This window comes from Eublepharis macularius, chromosome 12 (assembly GCF_028583425.1).
Source record: "Eublepharis macularius isolate TG4126 chromosome 12, MPM_Emac_v1.0, whole genome shotgun sequence".
Classification (NCBI taxonomy): Eukaryota; Metazoa; Chordata; class Lepidosauria; order Squamata; family Eublepharidae; genus Eublepharis; species Eublepharis macularius.
The window spans coordinates 42,269,295-42,292,183 of NC_072801.1; the positions used below are offsets into that span (position 1 = coordinate 42,269,295).

Sequence of the window (22,889 nt, forward strand, 5' to 3'; positions counted from 1 at the left end):
CCAGATTTTAAGCATTAGGAGGGGCGGTCGGCGTGTTGCGGAGTAGTGCTGCGAAAGAGGCATTCGCGATGCGGAAAAGGTTTCTTGGCGGGCGCCCCCCTTTCAAATGGTGGGGCTGTGCTGAAGGCTGATATTGACACCTCCCCCCATCTCCCGTGTATCTTCCCTTTTCTCCTTTTTGATACCCTACAGACCGCTCAGAACTCGAGGCGGCTCAGAAGTTCCTAGAGCAAGCGGCTATCGAAAACCTGGTAAGAGAAACCCTGGCCTTGGGTGGGGTTCGCCAAAGCGGGATCCCCTCCCTGTATGTGAAGGCCGAACCGCCATAGAGGGGCGCAGCCTAACCGAAAGGTTTCTTTTTGGAAGGAGGGGGTGTTAGCAAAGCAGCCAATGGCAGCGCGCCTGAGAATCGCGCCACCCAATCGTGAAGGCAAGCCGGGCCCGCGGGAGGGAAAAGGAAGGGGAGGGCAGTTTGGCTGCGCCGCGCTGCATGCATGGAGGGAAAAGGCTGTGCGGGGGAGGGAGGATGGATGGGGCTGGCGGGGCCGGCCATGTGGGGAAGCCGGCATGAGTGTAGCTCGCTAGACAGCCGGAGGAGGCGGGGGCCGCGGCCTACAACGGACCTTTTCGCCTCTTTGCTGGCAGAAGGGGACAACTTTAGATTTCGTTTTCCTGCTGCCTTTTCTTTCTAATTTGGTTTATGGCTTGATATATTAGGTTTCTGGGCAATCTCCCACTTCTTTCCACTCCCCAACCCACCCGGTTCGGGTATTTTCTAATTTGATCCAGCTCCCTATCCTTGTTTTCTCTTGACGTTTTTGGTCGCCTGGAATAAGCTGCATTGTATCCCATTTAATTTCCACCAAAGGTCTTTGCTTCAGGATTTGTTTGGGCTGTTGAATCACGTAAATAAAAATAATTTTCATCTCTTCAATTTTGAAATAATAATCCCTATCCCTGGAAGTGTGGTAAAGCCAGGAGTACAGTAAGGAAGAGGTTATAGCCAAGCAGGTATATAGCTCATTTTGTTAATGTAGGGAAACTTGAATGATGTGCTTATGGAGAATGAAAGTAGATAGTCCAGTTCCTTTTGTCAAAGGAAAAGAGGATAAAAAAGACTGACACTTATTTCAGCTCAGCTAAGAATGATACTATATGCCTGCTTCTGAATTCTCATACCTAAATCATTGTTGCTGACCATGGGCTGCTTAGAAAGCTCCATGTATTCAGGAAAGATTGTATAGCATACATTGAAAATGCTGACAACATGTCCAAATCAACTAGTCCATATTTGTTTAAATAGAAATGACTCCGGACGTATTGCTGTTTGTGGCATTCATCCCTTGAGAGACTCTTTAAATGATACTTCATCTCTTCAACTGCTCAGACTCCAGGATTATGCCTTATGGGGCTCCTGGAGGGTTTGGATAGGCTCCAGCAATTCTGCAAGCCTTAGAGAACCTACTTATGTGGTTTAAATTGGTATTGTTGACTCAGTGGGTAGTTTGTTGTTGCCCTCAGGTCCTGTTACTTTAGTTTTTCATTTTTCATATAGCTCCTTAAAACATTCTTTCCCTGATTACATTTAATTTGCAGGGTCGCATTCTGTGATGATGCATTGTGATGGTACTGGCTGTTTTGTGCTAAGACATTTGGTGACACTTACATGAACTTGCATTTTAAAAAGATCTCGACATACTTTATTATTAACGCCATGGACAGTTCAGTCTTCACCATGTGCCATGGTAATATAAATTTAGTATTGCCCCTAATTTAAGAGATCTTGTTCATGGGTCTGAAAACTTTCACAATTTATTAGTTTTAAATGAATTTTTAAAATCTGAGTTTATAAAAATGAAAAAATCAGTACCAGTTATCTCCCTGCTTCCTCCAAATATTTTACTCATAGGTAAAAAAAGGAATCAAATTCTTAGGAAACAATGTCAGAAATTGTTTTTCATATTTTTGAAAGGTATGATATACATAAGAGATCACATTTAAAATAACCATTTGTAATAAGGTGGTCCATGACCCTGTTACAATAAGGAAACCATCTGAGAAACAGGTTCATGCTGCAAATCAACCAGTGCACTTACTGAGACTCCTGCTATGAGTTGAAAAGTATTTGCCATTCCTAGGTACAAGTGCCAAGTTTTTAGATGCCTTTGGTGACAAGAAGTCAGCACTTTTAGAAATATGAACTAGTCAATTCTAAACCACCATCACAAAATGTTTGGGCCTCAGGCATCATCCTGTCCTTGTGAGTTCAGCTTAATTGTGTGTCTCTGGGTTAGGGTGGAATTATACATGAAGAGGTAAATTCATGATTTGCCTACCTGCTTGCTTGTTTTCCATGCAAAGTGTCTCTAGCTCTTTAGCTCATTTTCTGCATATTTTGAGAACAGAAGTGAATGGGGATGACTTTTTGTTTAATAAAAGTGTAGTACTGCTGATAATTCTCCAGAGTGTTTTCATCTGTAGAATTGGCAGTAGATATTTGAAATAAAATTGTTGCTTGCTGAGTGAAAGGGTAGCACTGGCCACTCCCTTTCTTCCTGGGGAACCCCAGAGGTCAAGAGCTCAAATTCTTACAAGTTCTTTTTCCATAGATGAGCTGCTGCTTACCTTTTTATGTCCCTTGCTGGTCCATATATGTTTAAAAATAATACAAACTATATTGTTGAACAAGAAACTCATCTGTTTTTCCTCCAACCCACTGTCTTCCGGAAGTAATGTGGACAAGACCAAAGATGGTCTGGTCGAGCTCTGTAAAGTTTTTACAACTTCTTTACCAAGTCCATCAGAGCCATTGAGTCATTTTCTGAAGCGCCCCCCCCCCCAATTCTCAACCACTCAAAGGTTCTCTCCTGCTGTACATATGGGAGAGGATGTGTTCTTTAACAGTTTATGGTCCAGATTATGTTCCGTTGTCTTGTTGTACTTTCCTTTACAACACTACTTTAGGTGAAAGGTAGAAGTTGTCTATATCTCACCAGGTATAAGATGATAAAAGGATTTTTGTATTGTAAGCTAGGGTACACAGTATTAGAAAAATGGTTTGAAAGATGCAGAGGTATATGAAGCTGTCTTGGAACTCAGCAGTAGGGATGAGAAAATAGTTTGTGTTCCAGTATCAAATTGTTTAAACATAAGCTATGCATGAAAAGTGCTGCCCAGATCCATATGCTCAAGAAGTGTGTGCTGGGTGTTTTTTCAAACAGCCTCAAACCAACTTAATTTTGAAATCAGTCATTTTCAAAAATGGTATATAATAATGGACAGGGGTTCTGCTATTCAGAGATAGTTTTAAAAAAAAACAACCTATGATCTGTGTCTAAAGCCTTCGCCATTCCCACAGTCACCATTTGGATCCCTGGCAGATTCTTATGAACACCAATAACCATCTTTCTGATGTTGGTGTTCTCGGATTAATAGCATTTTTCTAGCCCAGCAGCTCAGCCCCATTACATTCAGCTCACCAATCACTTTCCTTATGAAACACTGAGTTTGAGCCTCGAGAATCTTGTTCTGTCCCAACCTTTGCACATACAGGCTAAGTAAATAAAGCTTTTCCAATACCCAGATTTCCCATCTTTACACTTATGCAGCCTTTCAGAATGCTTTCTTCCCTGCAATAAATTGGGGTCAAAACTTACTCCATGGCCTGTCTTGTTGGTCTTCCTGGAAGTCAAGAGGGTTTTTTAAATTGTCAGGTGCTTTAAAGCAAATTATCCTTTGTACCCTTACTGATATCTGCATCTTTTTTTTCCCTTGCTCATGACCATCTTGGCTATAAGTGGTGTGGTTTGACCAAGTACCTCAATATTTGTTCATGACAGTAACACACACAAGTCATTTGATGACCTTATTAAGTTTACTTATTTTAGGTGATAATGTTGGCACAAACACCCAAAGTGTGTGCCATTTAGTTGATTTTAAAAATGGTTGCTAGTGAATTCCAGGCCTTCAGTTTGAAGACAGATTTTTGTCTTTTATAGCAGGACGTGCTCAATGAATGTCATCTTTGCTAAAGGGGCACCACACATTTGCTTATTATTTGTAGTGTATCTGATACTGATACATACAGTAAGCCAAAAGTACAGTTGTTCAGTATTATGCTATTTTCCTATCATATCTTAATCAGAAAGCATCGTTGTTGAGTGCATAAATTTTACTGTCCATTATACCCACTTGAGAAACAAGGAGCAATGAGTGGCAGTGTGTGTTAGTTTCTATATAATAGATAAACAATGTCTTCATCCCCTCTTCCAAAAGTCATGAAATTTTGCTAGAATCCTGAGAAACTTATGTCAGTGCTTGTGGTGGAGGGGAGTACTACATATACTCTCTTTTTAGCCATCCTTGCAATAAACTGTATGCATTGAATTTAGTGTTTTAATTGGGAGAAAACTCTAAAGTGTATGGAATGGAACATGAGAGAAAAGCATTTATACTGTGAGGGAGGAATAATTGGAAGTAAATTTGGAGGGCTTTAAATGTAAAGACCTGGGGCTTGAAGCATGTGGTAAAGGGTCAGTGTACAGACTCAGTCCTAGTGTGATCATTGTGTAAGAACTCTTACTAGATGCTTTCTGCATATACTGAAGAAAAAAAACAAAAATCTGTAGTAGACTGAATGTGGACTAGTTCTTGTGACAAAGGTTCAAACTTTGGCATTGGACAGGAAAGTCACTGAATACTCTTGCAAAAGTCACACCCTCTTGTTTATTAATCTGTGCAAGTAGGAATAGCTGGAATAGATTTTATTAATATTCTGTACCATTCAAGTACTAACACAGTAACTAGTCAGGAAAATAAATACTATACATGGAGAGGGGAGCACGTGTACACTCATCCTGGAAAGCTTAAATTATTCAACAATTAGTGTACCTTCAGCTGAAAAGTACTGGCTGTTAATTTCTCTGAAGCATGGATATAATGCTTTCTTCCCTCAAGATTTAGCTCCTGTCAGTAACCTAACCTCTCTATCTTGTTGGTTAGCCCACTTTCCTTGTGGAACTATCCAGAGTGCTGGCAAACCCAGGAAACAGCCAGGTTGCCAGAGTTGCAGCTGGTTTGCAGATCAAGAACTCACTGACTTCTAAAGATCCTGATGTAAAGGCCCAACACCAGCAAAGATGGCTTGCAATCGATGCCAATGCTCGCCGAGAAGTCAAAAATTATGTATGTAAAAACCACTTTTCTTCTTAGCATTAATCTTGTTCAAAGAGTTTGTCCTGCTTTCCAGTAGTGAATACATGATATTCTGCATTAGTGTTATGATGCTTTGCTTTTCAGTATGCTTTTCTTTTTCTGTTCATTCTCTAGCCTCAGATAAATGTTTGTTGCCATGAAAAGAAAATTGGAGGTTGAGATTGTATTCTTGACTCTTACGATGTTAAACTATCTAACAAATGTTGCAGCTCTTAACATTCCTCATTCTCGGAGCCAGGTGTTTTCCAGGTGTCTTTTGATGGTGCAGTGATCCTTTTCTTTGTTTTGTTACAGGTTTTGCAAACTCTGGGTACCGAAACTTACAGGCCCAGCTCAGCCTCACAGTGCGTTGCTGGCATCGCCTGTGCAGAAATCCCTATGAATCAGTGGCCTGAACTCATTCCTCAACTGGTAGCCAATGTTACAAATCAACACAGCACAGAACATATGAAAGAGTCAACATTGGAGGCAATTGGCTACATCTGTCAGGATATTGTAAGTCCTATCAGGCATATCGGCAGTGCTCCTGCTCCTTTCCTATACCTGTTCTCCTTCTCTGCTCTTGATGGCTTAATTGAAACCAGAAATTCCACCCAATAGGCTCATTCACTGTGTCTGCTTCCATGGCCAAGGTTGAACCCTGTAATACACAGGAGAAAGATAGTGTCTCTGAGTGTGCACAGAAGTTCTTCACATCTTTTATGAACTTCTATTTCCTTCCCACCCCCAGTCAAGGATTGAATACAAGTCTTGAACTATAAATGAAGCAGGAGCCCAGTTAGTGAGGGAGTGTGTCAGTGATATTTTAGAGTCTTCTTCAGCTGGTCTGTTTATCTCAGAAGTATGAGGTAGAAGAAGTGCATACGTGTGGCTCTTCTGTTTGCATGTTTTGATCTTTTGGATTTGCCCTGGCTCAAAATATGCAGAATATATGCAGGCTCTTCCTGTATCACATGATGCATTACCCCACTGATTCTGTGGGGAGAGAAGAGGTAGTTTTATTTTGGATGAGTCGGAAGCAGAGACCGAGGGCAAAGCACTTGTGCTTCATACCGGATAGGATATCTGTGTCATACCTAAAGTTGTTCTCAATCTTAACAGAGTCTGCAGGTGTGGGTATTGTATATCTGCAACTTTTACTCATGGAAGAAGGATTTGTGGCATATGATCTCCAGCCCTCACTGTGCTGAAGAAAAAGCTTGTAAAAGATGCTTGATAAGCAGAGTTGGGAGCCTTGATAGGAATTCAACTAGATGTAGCCTCCTCCACTACTCCTTACCTATTTATAGGTATTATACTGGTCCTCTTGCCATAACTACTCTTTTCTAATTCCTCCTTTGCTGCACCACTGTTTTTTCTACTGCTGACATACAAATATTCAAGGGCTTTCACCTGTATTCTCTACAGAATATGGCACATTGCTGGCCCTAGCTAATTCAAAGTAAACTTTAAAAAACAAATCAAAATTAAATGGATTCTGTGCCTGCATGGAATAGCCACAGCCCCTCACTTGTATCTTGAGTAAGTTGTGCCTTAAACTGTTATGTGACACCTGCATGCTTTTGTAGCAGCCTGATGACAAAGCTCTTGTTGATATAATTCCATGCTGAGCTGGAGGCAGAATTGCTCCTTGTGAAGTATACCTTGTTCTGATCCCTGCTTTCAGGACCCAGAACAGCTTCAGGACAAGTCTAATGAGATCTTGACAGCCATTATCCAGGGCATGAGAAAAGAAGAACCAAGTAATAATGTGAAGCTAGCAGCTACCAATGCACTCCTGAACTCTTTGGAATTCACCAAAGCAAATTTTGACAAAGAGGTAAGTAGATCAATATGTTTGGCTGTGGGAGGGTTGGGGAAGGAGAGAAATGCAAGGCTTATGTGGGCTGATCATAGGGAAAAAGAAATAAATCTATGGTCTGTGATGAGAAACCATGCACCACGCTGAATTTACTGATGCACATTTGTGATCTGCTGAGACCTGGATTTGAGTTCTTAGAAGCCAGCTGTGAAAGATCTGTCTGATGATATATAAACATTGAGGGCTAATGTTACATCAACTAAACCAAAACATTTTAGTGAGTTTTAGCAAACTTAGCCCTAGTTCCTGAAGATATTCTGTAATATTTCCTACAGAACAATGCAGCTGTGAGCTAGCTGTAGAGAACACATCCTTCCATGCTGTTGTGTTGGCAATTGCTTCAGCATATGGGAAGAACTGCAGTATCTCTTGGGTATGCAGGGCTCACAATTTGCTTTCTAAGCAAACTACTATGAAACCTGGTTTGCATTTTCTACCCTTACTGGGTTGTGACAGCACTAGTGGGTGACTTTGTCTCTGAGTACGCGTTTATACCGTACTGAAATGGTTGCACGCTTGTTTTCCTGTGCAGTGCGGATGGGATCTTGAGCACTGTACTATGGTCATTTAGTAAGTGTGCAAATTGAAGAGTTCAGAGGGTTGGTACTTGTTTTGAAAGCATAACATGCGCTTGGGCACATAAACAGTGTTCTTACTGTTTTCTGAGCCCTTAGAATACTTTGCAGTCCACACAAATAATTAAAAGTGCAAATGACAACTGTCCAGGCCTTAATGTTGCTTCTAGAATTTTGTTGTTAAGGGCCAGATCTGTTTTTAATCAGCCAAAGCATAAATGTGGAAGCCTAGGAGCAGGCCTGTGGTCCTTTCCTTTTCTGTAAACAATTCCAGAAGGGAGCCATTTCTTTTGGATATTATAATGGATGCAATTTCCCTAAGGTTCATTTGTTGAAGGAGTCTGTATTCCATGAAGACTTGCTGTTTTTCAGAAAGGCCCAAATATCCCAGTCAATGCAAACTGAAGCTCTGAAGTAATCTTCCTGCCAATAGTACCCACATCTGAGAATTTTCTGGGTTCAAAGAGCTGCAGTGTACTAGAAAAGAACAGGCGCTGTTAAATTCCAGCACACACAGCTGGAATTTTGTGCTGTAGTCTGTTTCTAAGTTGTGGCAAATGGGAGCTCTGTTTAAGGCACTGGAAATGTCAGGCATGTATGTTTGGTAAATATTCAAATGTTATTCATGGTTCTAGATAAAGGACACTTTCTTATACCATGGGAAACATGATACTTTCTGACATTACTTTCAGGGCCTCATGCAGTGTTTGAACTTGTTGATAGTTGTCAGTATACCACAATGAAAATTATGCTTGTTTCGTGTGATGGAAATGGAAGTTCTTATCTAGGAATATATGTTTTGTTTGTTTATGCCCCATCTTTTCTCGTCAATGGGAACCCAAAGTGGCGTACATCATGGTCCTCTTTCATTTTATGCTCACGACAACCTTGTGAGGCAGGTTAGGCTGAGAGTGTGTGAATGGCCCAGGGCCATCCAGTGAGCTGCCATAGCAGAGCATGGATTTGAACCTGGGCCTCACAGATCATAGTCTGATACTAACCACTACACCACACTGGCTCTCTTAGAACCCATTCTTACAACCCTTATTGCTGAATGGCAAACATAATTAATCATGAACTTACCTAACAGTTCCTAACAAGAGGAGATGCCTTGGTATATGTTCCACTTCATGAAAAGTGTCCTGAACTTTGTTACTTTTTGGTTTGATACTGCAGACCAGGGCTTCAAAATTATTTTTTGTGGATATAGTGCTTTAATGGGAAACGTATGGCTGGCTAATTTCCCATTTCTTTCTTGTTTGTCATTTTATAGTTTTGAATAGAGTGTTCATTCTGTCATAGGCTGTTTAGAAAACCAGAATGGAGTAAAAGACTGCATGTATGATGTATTCCTGTGCTTATTTCAGTGCTTATCCTGAAATACTGTAATTTTTGTCTAATGGGAAAATGGTCAGTGTAAAAAGAAGATTGATGATTATAGCCTCTGCTTGCCTACTTTCTGATGTGCCACATTTAAGAACAAAAATTGATGGTTGATTTATCTGACGTATGACCCGATCTCTTGGAATTTTGAAGCTTCTCTGTTTCAGCCTTCCATGTTTCCCTAGACAAGTCTGCTCTTGTATTTTAAAAAGTACAGTTTTAAATTGAAGCCCAGTTTTGGGTGGTTCTAACAAGAGTGGGAAAAACACATTCATGCTAGAAAACGATGTACATGTTCAAGCCTAATTTTGCCTTTTCTTTCCTGTTCCCAGTCTGAAAGGCACTTTATTATGCAAGTAGTCTGTGAAGCAACACAGTGTCCGGATACAAGGGTAAGCTGATGCTGGTCTTGATATATGGAGCTAGCCAAACCTTGAGATTTTCTTTCTAATGCCAGAATGGGAAACTTCCTAAATGATGGGCATATCTAGTGGATCCATTTTACTAATAGAGGCATTTTCCTCCAGTAGAAGGAGCCTTTCCTTGATGCAAGATGCTGTCCCCTTGGAGGAAAGTGCCTTATCTAGCAAGATGGTTCTTTAGGATCCAACCTTTTTTGACAGTAATTGGCAAACCATTATTAATAAATAAATGTCCACTGGGTACATGCTGCTTTTACAAGGTTGAGGGGAGCAGGTCCCTCTCCAAAAGGAGACTACAATCTAAATTTGCCTTTGTGAGTAAGAGAGCCAGAAGAGGGTTCAAGAGCTAAACATGAGTAAGTGCAGTTACGTTTTCTTAAACTTGATTTACAGTTGGAGAAAAGCCTTAAGGGGTAACCCCAAAGGCCTCACAGAAAGGGGGAAAACATTTGATGAAAGAGGGCAAAGCAGTGTCACAGACATATTAAGGCAATGACTTCAGATAGAGGACTACAAGGGAGGCAGGGCAGAGTCTGTAAATTATTGGGCTTTTTGGGGACAGTTGACAGTGGTAGAGAGAGACAGTGGCAGGCTAGAGTAGTAAGGACAGAAGAGTGAAGAAGTCTGAAGATAAGAACAGGTTTGTCCAGCATATGGGCAAAGAGGGTTCAATGAAGCTTTGAACAGGGAGGTGAATTATTTTGACGGGTTTTCTTGGAGGTGGGGTCTGGTGTTGAGGCACAAAACAAGCATAGCTCAGTAAAATCAGAGAAGAAGGCTGCTGTAGCCAGAATGGAAGATGGCCAAAGAAGGGCTAGGGATTACATTTTTTGCAGTGTTGTGTTTGCAGAAATGATACGTGACTTGGCAATATTTTGGGAAGCAAAGGAGAAGTAAAATATGCACAAGAGGCAAATCAAAGACTAGAGCTTGGTTTCAGTTACAAGCAAACACAATGTGCTGCTGTAAAGGCAATGTGTGCCAGTTGTTCTCAGAGGTCTGTCTAGCACAGCATTTTTGTGTATGCAAGTGACAGCCAGGTGCTGCCTGAAAGATGGCAAGCAGTGTTCAGTTCCCTGTTTTCCCCTTTTCTCCTACCTAGCAATCCTTTTACTTGGAGGTTCCATTTTTAAGCAAGTTGTGCTAATCATTAATCATCTAACCATCCTCACATTTGCCAGGCTTGACACAAAAATTGAAGTGATCAACTCTGATTTTGCAGACAGATCCTTTCCAACCATATGTGGTAGCTTGCAAGAGCCTGAATGAGCACTGTCAAAGCTCTCTAACTTCTCAGATATGCTTTCTGTCTTACAACCAAATGGGACAGTGATCCCATAAATGTGTTAGTATTTTTTACATCTTTACCAATTTCTTCAATCTTTAAATCTTTATACTCTATACTATTCTGTTTTAAATTGTTTCTGTTGATTATTTTAGTGCCCTTACATTGAGTCTAACTTTATAACTGCATTTGCTGTTTTAATTCAAATTATATTGCTGCTGTTTTGAAGCTACTAAATAGTGTCACTATTTTAGTGTGTGTGATGTCTGTTTTACTGCTGCTATTCTAACAGGGGACTATTTAATGCTAGCAGTTTTTTTAATCTATGGAAGTAGCCTTGATTGCCTTTGGTGTTGAGTGGAATAGAAATGATTTAAAATACAGTTCCAAAAGAACAAGAGGCCGTTGAAAGGAAAGTCCTTATTGAGTGCCAGCACACAATAACTTAGCTTCAGGAATGAGGTATCAAAGTTGACTTTGTTACTGTTAAGAAATAGGGAACCCATATGTCCATTTGCCATGGTGTTCATCTGACAGTCACTTGATAGTGGTTGTCTGGTCAAACGGAAGATAACAGGTTTCTTAACCTGCTTGGAAATCTGAACAAGGAGATGTAAAGTGCCAGCAGGAAATTTGTCCATTTGGAAGATTAGTTTTATGCATATTGGGTTAATTTGTAACTTGGAAATTATAAATGTTCGGGTCTGTTCAAGGACTTATGAAACAGTACTGTGTGTTGTGATTTTGTAAGCATTTAGGTGTTACTGTTGTCATTGGCCATAGCTTAAACTTTTTGAACTAGCTGTGGCTAGCATTGCAGATGGCTAGCAAGAATCTGCTTGGAAATCCCGGTTTGTTTGAGAGAGCAGACTGCAGCAAGAAGTGTGATGGTTTTTGCTGCTCTGCAGCTGCAAACCTCTGCCCCGGAGACAGTGCTACCAAAGTACACAGGATTCCTGTATTCATATGTAACAGTCAACTAGAGTGGCTACAAAGTCAGGATTCACAAGTTAAGAAGATAAGAATCCCAGAGTTAATGAAGTGACAAGCGTTTGGCCCTCATTAATCAGGAGCTGAATCAAACTAGTTTAGCACAATGTCTGAAATCATCCCATGTCTCAGTGCTAAAAAATGAGAGCTTTAAGAAATGGGAACTGGATCTTAGCCATATGGACATCTCACAAGGGGTGATGCTTTAGTATGATGGTGGGCTAAGTGGTTGCCCTGTGCTCTGTATACATGCTCATAGACCAAACCAAACTTATAATGCTATTACTACTTCTTTCCTTGCATTCATGTAGAATTTTTATGTAAATAATTTGGCGTTGCTCCTTTGCTGCTGTGACACTGGCAGAAAATGTAACAGAATTATTTTCCTGCCACTTTATGCTTGACAACGTTATCATTTACAGTTAAGAAGCGCTGTTATAATTGGAACCTCATTTTTTAGGCCATTATTCCAGCACTGTAACTAGATTCCCAGTAAAGCTGCTTATCTCTGAAAGTGTCCATGGAGATAATTGCTTTCTATTCTGGATTTTTAGGTGCGAGTAGCTGCCTTACAGAACTTGGTGAAGATTATGTCACTCTATTACCAGTACATGGAGACATATATGGGTCCTGCACTTTTCGCTGTGAGTATTCAAGTTTGGGGGCTGAGAGCAGAAGGTCCAGCTGCTTACAAGTATTTCTCTGGATAGAGCGCAAATGATGGCCTTTCATTTTTCCCAAAGATCACAATTGAAGCCATGAAAAGTGAAATCGATGAGGTGGCTCTGCAAGGGATCGAGTTCTGGTCAAACGTCTGCGATGAAGAAATGGACCTGGCTATTGAGGCATCAGAGGTGAGTTGGAAGCTTGCCGACAGCTTGTTCAAATTGAGACTGATTGTAGATGCTAATTCTGACTTGAGTCGAAAGACTTTGGTCCGTGATTAGATAGCATGCCACTCTGATAATGGTGATACATAGATCTCTTATGAATGACCAAGCCTTGCCAATAGGGAGTGAATCCAGGACATGGAACTTTCTGAAATGTTCTGTGAACAGCGATCTTTCCCACTGTGACAGAACGTGCATGAAGTAAGTAGTAAGTTTGCACACTTTCTCATTCTTTATAACGACAGTGATGTAGTGTGTAGGCAGACATGTTATAGTTGAAGTCCTTGGCTGAACTGGGATCTATTTCCAGCAGGGTGGATTTAATTTAAATCCAGTCAATTTAAATCATGATTTAATCACAATTTAAATCACTAGTCAGTAAGACTAGATTTAAATCATGGTTTTCTACATAAAGACTCCTCACATTTAGCTTCTTGTGCAGATCTATTCTACTCCCAACAATCCTCTATTCATTGAATTTTTTGAAACTTAGTACTTAGGAGGTAAGGTGGTCGGTTCTTTGTAAAAAGATTTGCAAGGAAATGTCAGGTTCTGGCAGTTAGATCCCCATAGTAGTCCACTGCACACACTCCAGTGTTAAAGTTACTTTATTACTTTATTAGAGATCCATCAGTATCAGCATACACAGACAAGGGTATTGGCAGAAGTGATGTGAGTAAGGTTGGAGGGGTTAGTTATTGGGAAAGTTCCCGCCTTTAGGATCTGGATGATTAGGATTCTGGCACGAAGGAGCCAGAAGGGGGGGAGCGGGTTTGAGGCAGGAAGATAGAAGAATTGTAGGAGAGATGAAGTTATTTTCAGTTCACAGGAAGAAGCCGGCACTCAAGGACACATTCTCAAGCAGCTGTGAAAACGAAAGTAGACATTACAGCAGGCTCCTGTAAAATAAGCAACTCCCAGCTAGACAGGCCCCAATATGCAACTTCACATACTCTCAGAGGATCAGCACACACAATACAGAGTACAGAGAATACTTATGGCAGATATATAGACAGACATATATGACAGGACAGTGGGATTAAGGTATTTTTCTCAACTGTGTATGTTTATTTTATAACCTTTTTGCTGTGAAGAAGAGACGTGATCTCTGCAGATACAAATTTCAGTTTTGAGAACTGTAAACCAAGCATCAGTGGAAATATCTTCTTGATAGAAAAATTGCCCAATAATCTTACAGAAACCTCTGGAAGAGCATAACATTGTGAATGGATTAATGGAATTTGTTTACCAAAAAATTTAAACATTGCATGAATATACAGCCTCATGCTACATAATTAAAAACTAATCCTTATTTCCTGATGATAACCTTTGGACTATAATGTATCCTACATAGAAAACTATATTTAGATAGATTTTTCCTCAAAAAACATTTTATTAAAAAACCTGATTTAAATTTAAAAATCCATTTTAAATTTTTTTTAAAATCATTGATTTTTATCCACCCTGTTTTCCAGTTCTTTCCCAGCTGCATGCAGATGGATCAGTACCTAAAGTCGGGGTTGTTATTCAGTGCCATCTTTACAAAATGTGTGGTATTTAAGTGTCTGTCTACTCAAACCAACATGTCTCAATTACATTTTTCCCTAGGCAGCAGAACAAGGAAGGCCTCCAGAGCATACTAGCAAATTCTATGCTAAAGGCGCTCTACAGTATCTCATCCCAATTCTCACGCAAACACTGACCAAGCAGGTAAGTGATTTTTTTTGATGCCACTCTCCAGAGTACCAAGATTCAGTGTCTGCAGCACCTAGAACATATGTCCATTTCTGCTGAAAAGTAGAGTGTACTTACAACAAAATAATAACCCGCTATCGTTAGTTCTCTGGCTTCTTTGGTGACTCTTCTGGGTAAAGGCTCTGAAATATCCATGACAGACTTTGGTCAGTGATGAAAAATCATGCACCACGCTGATTAGTGATGCACCATTTTGGTTATCTGAGACTTGAGACTGGTCCTGGGATATTAATTGCTTGTTTGGTATTGAACTGCTGCATTTTATAAAATTTGAGAGTTTTAGAAAAGTTGCATATATGAGACTGGAGACTTGTGTGTGTGTGTGTGTGTGTGTGTGTGTGTGTGTGTCTGTCTGTCTGTCTGTCTGTCTGTCTCTCTCTCTCTCTCTCTCTCTCTGGTGTACCTTGCCTCAAAAGTGGCACGTTCCACAACATGAAATCTTTGGGTCTAATTTAAATGCGGGGGTGTCTTATTCCACCCCATCCCACTTCAGTGGAGGCATTCATCCTACCACCAATCTTGCTGCTTTTACTTAAGCACACAACAGGGAAAAGCTGGAATTTGGCTAGCATTTTTATGGACGTAGAGTGTGCACATCAAACCCCACTCTGCAATTCACAATGGGATTTATTATGAGAAAATGTTTGTGTTTTGCAGAGCACTTGCCGCATGGCAGTGTTCAAAAACATAAACAGTAATTTAAAATGTGAAGAGGTAGCCTTGCAGTTATGATACCAATTGCTAGTGAACAAGGACTTAATAGTTTCTCTTAGCTCATGTAGGTGTGTGGGTTGGTAGGACTGACTTGAAACATAGTTCCTGTTTTGGCCTAGATTTCCAGTTCAGACTATTGCTTTGGCTGCATACTGGAATGTCTTTCCTTGCTGGACTATACAAGTAAGATTGTTGTCCAGGACTGCAGAGTACAGGAAAAAAAGGGTATAGAAAGGAAGATTTACTTGAATGCTGTCTCTTCTTGTGCCCCACCCCTGGACTTTTTAGGATGAAAATGATGATGATGATGACTGGAATCCCTGCAAAGCTGCTGGAGTCTGCCTCATGCTCCTGGCTAACTGTTGTGAAGACGACATTGTCCCCCACGTTCTGCCTTTCATCAAAGAACACATAAAAAATCCTGACTGGCGATACCGAGACGCTGCTGTTATGGCATTTGGATGCATTTTGGAAGGACCAGAGCCCAATCAGCTCAAACCCCTTGTTATTCAGGTGAGAATTTTTAAGGTTGGGGTGGACGCTGGCTTGAGACTCCAGGGAACTATGAGGAGATCTGTAGTGCAGGGATTAGCTTGCTAGATAATTCAGCTAATGATTAGAAATAATTTTGTTGCCTTTGGGGAAGCGGGAAAAATGGTTTGGATTTAAAGTGCCACCTGGGGAGTCAAGTTGACAGAGTGCCACTTCCCTGCCTCCCCTCTCCCCGCTGCCTCAGCCATGTGAGTTCCTTGAATTTCTGGTTTTGGGGTCACAGGATCCTCTGGAAAAACATGAGGTCCAGAGTGAGGGAAAGGTTTCCCCCCCAGTGGCAGAATCTGTAGAAGTTGCCCTTCCCTCCTCTGCCAGTGGAACAGTACCTTGGTATCCTATTCCGTGTCTGCATCTTTAGCACTCCCATCAATTTGACTGAGAACAGTTATCAAGCTTCAATGTAGCCTGCTTTTTGTTGTAGTCATTAATGCATGACCAGGTCCTGTCAATGAGACTCATTGCCTTTATTGTAAAGCATTAGAATGTTTTTGCAATTTAACGTGAAAGTAGCATTTTAAAGGAGTCGGTTGGGGGGGTCTCGACTACATACTTTTAAAATAAATACCCTTCCCCCCCTTATCTAGCATTGACTGAGGAAGAAAACTCTTAATGAGTCTGTGTAAGGATAGTATAATGGGAAAGTGGGACATATATTTAATTTATTCTGGTATTGCTGTACAGTTCTTTCTGGTACCAGAATGATACTCATGTTTTTATTGGGATTCATGAAGCAGGAACATAACTTACCAAGAAGTGCAGAAGAGGACAACCAAGATGGTTAAGGGACTGTGAGGAAGGCTAAAGAGTTTGGATTTTTTTTTAGTCATCTTTTTTCTAAATGGGTTCTTAAATTTGTCCCTGGAGTAGAGAAAACAGAGCTGGAGAGAGCTTTTACTTCCTTAATACTAGAAGTCAGGGACACCCAGTGAAGTTGTTGGGCAATTGAATCAGAATAGCTGAAAAGAACCCCAAAGAAGGCAGTATTACTCAACAAGTAATTAAATTTTCTGTCAGGGCATGTCATGATAGTCACTAGCATAGGTAGCTTTAACAAAAGGCTAGACAGATTCATGAAGAGTAGGCGCATCAGTGACTACTATCCATGATGACTAAAGAGATTCTCCACATCTAGAGGCAGTAAACCTCTGCCAATGGTAAAAAAGCGGCATCAAAGGGGGATGTTTTTGTTTCTGTGCTCTGTTTTGGCCCTCCAGAGCAACTGATTGGCCACTCTATGAAACAGGATGCTAGGGCGGGACAGTAGACCTGATCAAGCATAGCACTTGCGTTCATATGAATTTCTAAGCTCTTTGACTGAAATGAGTCCAGCTGCAGTGTATTATATGACTTGAGATTAACTGCTCTTTTGTCTCCTAGGCTATGCCAACTCTAATAGAATTAATGAAGGACCCTAGCGTAGTGGTCAGGGACACGACTGCATGGACTGTGGGTCGGATCTGTGAGCTGCTCCCTGAAGCTGCCATCAATGATATTTACCTTGCTCCGTTGCTGCAGTGTCTAATCGAAGGCTTGAGTGCAGAGCCAAGAGTGGCTTCCAATGTGTGCTGGGTAAGGCAGGATCTTATGGTTGGGGTGAGGTTTGAAATGTAGAGCTCACTAGGGAAAGGGGCAAGTATTGGAAGATTCTACATATGATGTGCAAACAGATGCTTTTCCTAAAGGTAATTGGTTGACTTTATTAACTTGTAAGATAATGGGTAGTGACTATGCTGATTCTTATGCATAAGAGAGTTGCAAGTTGGGTATATATAATGCTTATCTATTATTTAATTGAATGTATATTCCACTCTTCCCACAAGCAAGCTCAGAGTGTATCACAAGAATACAATCATAAAACATAGTAGCATAAAATATAAAAATCATCATGCAATAATACAGTCCTTTAAAATAGCCGGACACATATTACACCACCTGTTCAGTCTGAACAAACCCGTGGGGCAGGGTGGCCAATTACCAGATGAATATAGAGTTGGGAGGGACCCCCCCCCCCATGGCAGGATGCCAGTTTGACGGCTCACTTGCCTCAAATTGCCATGTGCCTGGCAAAACATCTCTGTCTTTTAAACTCGGTGAAACCCAAGTGAGCCTGAGTTTCTGCAGACAGAGTTCCACCAGGTTGGTGCCAGCATCCAGGTTGGTGCTTGTGGAAAAGAGATTGGTGTGATGGAAAAGATAATTGAAGAGATGTCATTAGGTTCTTTGCTGTTTGTACTAGAGGGGCTGCTGTTGCAAGCTAGAAAAGGATTATAGGTGAACATTGCAGCTCCTAAACTGTAACATCCTTTCTTTCAGGCTTTTACCAGTTTGGCAGAAGCTGCTTATGAGGCTGCAGATGTATCTGATGATCAGGAAGAGCCAGCAACATACTGTTTATCCTCTTCTTTTGAACTAATAGTCCAAAAGCTTTTGGAGACCACGGACAGGTAAGTGTAAAGTGGCCCTCAGCTGCTGTCTTGCCACATCATGTATATATATATAAATGTCTTTATTTTCTCTAAGAAAAAATGTAAGCATACCCAATACTTGAGAGAGCGTTGCAAACAGCTTCACCCTCTGCTACTATGGCACATATATCTTTTTTTAAACCATCTGAGAGCTCGAAAAAATGAAAGTTTGAAGGAAGAAAACTTCTGCAATAGACAAAGATGGATATTTGGACAAAACCTCTTATACTTTCACAATAGACAAGATATCCAGCATATCTGGATATTTTTATTTAGAAAAGTTTTACGCTGCCTCTCTAGGAATCTGTTCAAGGAGGCTTACAAAATACAAATAATAAAAACAAAACATTAAAAGATATTATTTAAAATCCAACATAAAAAACCTAGGCAATAAAAACAGACCATTGACAGCTTGTAAAGCAGATCTTAGCTGGTGGGTTGAACAACATCAGAGGAGGTGATCCTTTGAGTATTCTGGCCTCAAGCTCTTTGAACTGTGTCCAGAAAAAAGAGCAGTCAGTGCAGATCTTTCAGTACTGTGCTGATGTGATCCCTGTATCCCACCTTTAACAATAGCCTGACTGCTGCATTTTGGACAAGCTGAAGTTTTAAGATGATTTTAAAAGGCAGTACCATATGAAGCACATTACAGTAATCTAACCTGAATGTAGTCAGAGCAGGGATCACCATGGGTGGATCAAACTTTTCGAGGAATAGCTGTAGCAGTTGTATCAGATGAAGCTAATAAGACGATGCCACAGAGGAGGTCTGGGCCTCCAGCTGTGAATCAGGATCCAGCAGTACTCCTAAGCTTACAAGCCTGTCTCTTCATGGGTATTGCAACCCCTTCCAGGATAGGCTGACTTCTCAGTACTTGTCCGCCCTATTACTGTCTCCAGACATCCGTTAAATTTCATTACATTGGATAATGTATTGTCATTAAACAGAGTATAGCATATGGTTGCCCAGATTATTTACTTTTAAATAAAAAAATTAAAATGTGTGTATCTACAGTATGTACTAGAATCATCATCTAATGCTGTAGATTCATAAATGATTTCATGCTAGATATTTTGAGCAAGGCTTGTCTTTCATTTCACTTACTCTTAAAGAGAAAAAAAAATGTAGATTTTTTGTGTGAATCTGAATCCGGATATCTGGAGACAGTAATAGGGCAGGCAAATACCTCAAAAATCCAATTTTTTTGAATAGAGTTCTTTTTCCTAGACTTTCACATCTCTTGTGCTGGATAAAAACAATTCTTACAGTTGTGGGTGCAAGGTAAAAATATCCTTTTTCACCCAGGCCTTTGGTTGGTATCCAGCTTACAAATTTTCTCAAAGAAATTGCAGTGAATGCAAGCTGAGTTGAATTCAAGGATCCATTTTCTGCTATGTGAGGAATCCTTCTGTTGAAAGAGGTGATTCCCACTTAATGGAAGGAAACCTCTGGGGTGGATCTTATCATATGGCTTAGCCAAATACTGAGAGCAAGATGAGCTACAGATATGTACTAAGCTTTAAAGCAAGGATCTGCAGCTTTTGATAATTGAAGAGGCAAAGTACACCAACATTTAAAGTAATGGATCAACAAAACCAATGTGAACAAGAGCCACTATGGTGTAACAGAGTATTGGACTAGAATCTTAGAGATCCAGGTTCAAGTCCCTACTCTGCCATGGAAGATTGCTGGGTGAACCTGGATCAGTCATACATTCTCAGCCTAACCTACCTCAGAAGGTGGTTGTGAGGATAAAATGGAGGTGAAAAGAATTATGTAAGGTACTTTGGGACCTTATTTGGGAGAAAGGCGGGGTATAAATGAAGTAAGTAAATTAGTGTTAGAGAGCATATTTGCATAACAAATTATACAGTGTCACTGATAACTGGCAGAGATCTTGAAGGATACTGTACTCTCCACTTTCAATGGAGCTTGTTTGACCCTCACTAACTCAGTTAAGAGCCTAGGAGTTATACTGGATCCAGCGCTGCTACTAGAAAAACAAGTTAAGGCAGCTGCAAAAAATGCTTTTTACAACCTCACTCTTGCCTGGAAGATGGCTTCTTAATCTTGACACAGCCGACCTGGCCACCTGGATCCATGCTATGGTAACATCAAGGCTTGACTATTGTAATGCATTATACATTGGTCTCCCATCTAAGCTAACTAGGAGGCTCCAATTAGTGCAAAATGCTGCAGCTCGACTGTTATCAGGAGTGAGCAGGAGCATGAGCATCACTCCCATCCTGCAGTCACTCCACTGGCTACCTATCAGTTGCTGTGCTCAGTTCAAGGAATTGGTTATCACATACGAAGCTCTTCATGGCCTTGGTCCAGCATACCTGCGGGACCACCTCCCTCCCTATGTTCCTCTATGGCAGCTTCGCTCGTCTGAACAGGGTCTCCTGCAGGTGCCAGGCTGCACATGGGCGAAATCAACAGCAGCCTGTTCATGGGCTTTCTCTGTGATGGCCCCTACACTGTGGAATGACCTCCCTGAGGAGGTCAGGAGAGTCCCCACTCTCCTGGCTTTCCACAAATGATGCAAAACTGAACTATTCAAAAAGGCTTTTTACTCAAATGGGGGGTCTCAGATGCTTCGCTAATGAGTTAGACCATAGACTTCACCATTATGTTGCCTTACATATCTGTTGCTTTAAATATGTACTCCTATGTACTACTTGTGCTTTAAGTGGTCTAATGTCAGTCCTAGAAATGATTATGTTCTGATTCAGTATTTTCTTCTACTTTGTATTGGATTCTTGCTAATGCTGTTTCTTTTTAAACTTGTATCTGTTTACCCTATGGCATTGTTGTGGAAATGTACTTGATACGGATTGTACTAATCTCATACTTTGTAATCTGCCTTGAGTCTCAGTGAGAAAGGTGGACTATAAATGACAAATAAATAAATAAAATATTAATTTAATAATTCATGAAGTTCCTACAGTTCACATGCTGTTTGTTGCAAGTACATTATTAGGAATTAGCACACATGAGGTCTCACAGTACATAGCACACACAGGAGCACCCTTTCTAATGGATTTAGTGTTCTAGCACAAATCTGTCCATGGTTTGCACTTGGATTACCAGTAATTGTTCACCTCTCATTTCCCTTTTTTTTTGATAAAGCCCCAGAAAAATCTTTGCCTGCCATTCCCTTCACATCCTGGTTATTCTAATTTCCCACTTACTGTTAATATAAAATGTAAAAATCAGGTGTCTGAAGAAGTGAGCTGTAACTCATGAAAGTTCATGCCCTACCACAAATTTTATTAGTCTTATAGGTGCTACTGGACTCTTGCTGTTTTCTGCTGCTATAGACAGAGTAACACGTCTACCCATCTTGATCTTTTTTAAAAGAGTCATCTTGAGTTCTGCACCTAACCACATTTGGCCCTAGAGCCCAGGGTTGGAGGCCTCTGATTTTAAAGTGTCGGCCTAGCACAGTCTCAGGCTGGGTTGCCTTTCTTTATACGCCAGCTTAAAAGGTTAAAGTGAAACTTGTTCTTCACCCATTTCATATCAAAAACAACAGTAACTAGAGACTGAACTTGGGGAGTGAAAAATGTACACCAAACCTTTGAGTTGGGGTGTTATGATACAAAAGAATCGTTACCTTGTGCAAGTAATTTTGACAGGCCACAATGGGCAGTATGTGGCCATGGCATTGATACAGTACAAGTGGTGTCTAATTGATAAATTTATTTTATTTATTTATGACATTTATAGTCCGCCTTTTTCACTGAGACTCAAGGCGGATTACACAGTATAAGATTAGTACAATCAATATCAAGGACACTTCAATACAGTATCAAGGACATTTCATAAACAATACCATAGGGCAAATAGATACAAGTTTAGTATCTATTTAGCAAGAATAGACATAGTATTAGCAAGAATCCAATACAGAGTAGAAAAAATATTGAAGCAGAACATAATCCATTCTAGGACTAACATTAGACAACATGGAACACTGGTGGTACATAGGAATACATATTTAAAGCAGCAGATAATATGTAAGGCAGTATAATGACAGGACGCGGGTAAGGGGAAGCGAGCTGGAGGAACTGGGCGCTTGCAGGCAGTGAAGGAGGCGGCCTCACTTGCGGTGAAGATGGGCAAGTGGGCCGTCACTGGTGGTCTTCGACCTGGATTACACCCTCTGGCCTTTCTGGGTGGGCACCCACTTGGACCCTCCCTTCCAGAAAAGCAGCAATGGCTCAGTATGAGACCAGAATGGGCAATATGTGAAGCTGTACCCCAAAGTCCCAGCTGTGCTTGGAGCAGCTGCATCAGGAGGGGACCCCTATTGCTGCAGCCTCCCGAACAAGTAAAATCCGGGGAGCCACTCAGCTTTTGGACCTCTTTGGCCTGACGTGCTTCTTCCGCTGCACAGAGATCTATCCAGGCAGCAAAGTCACCCACTTCCAGAGGTTATCCCAGCAGAGCCGGATTCCTCTTTTCCAGATGCTCTTCTTTGATGATGAAGCCAGGAATATTCACGATGTCAGCAAATTAGGAGTCACGTGTATTCTCGTCTCCAACGGCATAAACCTCACTCTCCTCAACCATGGACTTAGAAGCCTTTGCTCACTCCACCGTCATCACTGCCCCACTACTCCCTCCTCCAAAGTCCAGTGTCTCCCTCTTCTCTCTCTCACATATGTGGGTGTATGCAGAGGAGTTGATGGTGCTGATGCTGTCCAATAAACCCTTACTGATACTCTGCTGTGCACCTCTTTGTGTGTAAAGGCAGCCCTTTCCCACTCTTTGAGCTGCC

General features: G+C 41.0%; 1 protein-coding gene across 1 annotated transcript in view; it reads left to right on the forward strand.

Annotated features, from left to right (window-relative positions):
* KPNB1 (karyopherin subunit beta 1) overlaps nt 1-22,889 on the forward strand; it is a 48,620-nt gene that overhangs the window by 1,721 nt on the left and 24,010 nt on the right. Inside the window, exons 2-12 of the mRNA XM_054992793.1 lie at nt 193-251; nt 5,002-5,184; nt 5,509-5,709; nt 6,881-7,033; nt 9,366-9,425; nt 12,285-12,374; nt 12,474-12,584; nt 14,229-14,330; nt 15,378-15,602; nt 17,019-17,210; nt 17,955-18,085. Coding sequence (XP_054848768.1) covers nt 193-251; nt 5,002-5,184; nt 5,509-5,709; nt 6,881-7,033; nt 9,366-9,425; nt 12,285-12,374; nt 12,474-12,584; nt 14,229-14,330; nt 15,378-15,602; nt 17,019-17,210; nt 17,955-18,085 — 1,507 coding nt within the window. The remainder of the gene's footprint in view (nt 1-192; nt 252-5,001; nt 5,185-5,508; nt 5,710-6,880; nt 7,034-9,365; nt 9,426-12,284; nt 12,375-12,473; nt 12,585-14,228; nt 14,331-15,377; nt 15,603-17,018; nt 17,211-17,954; nt 18,086-22,889) is intronic.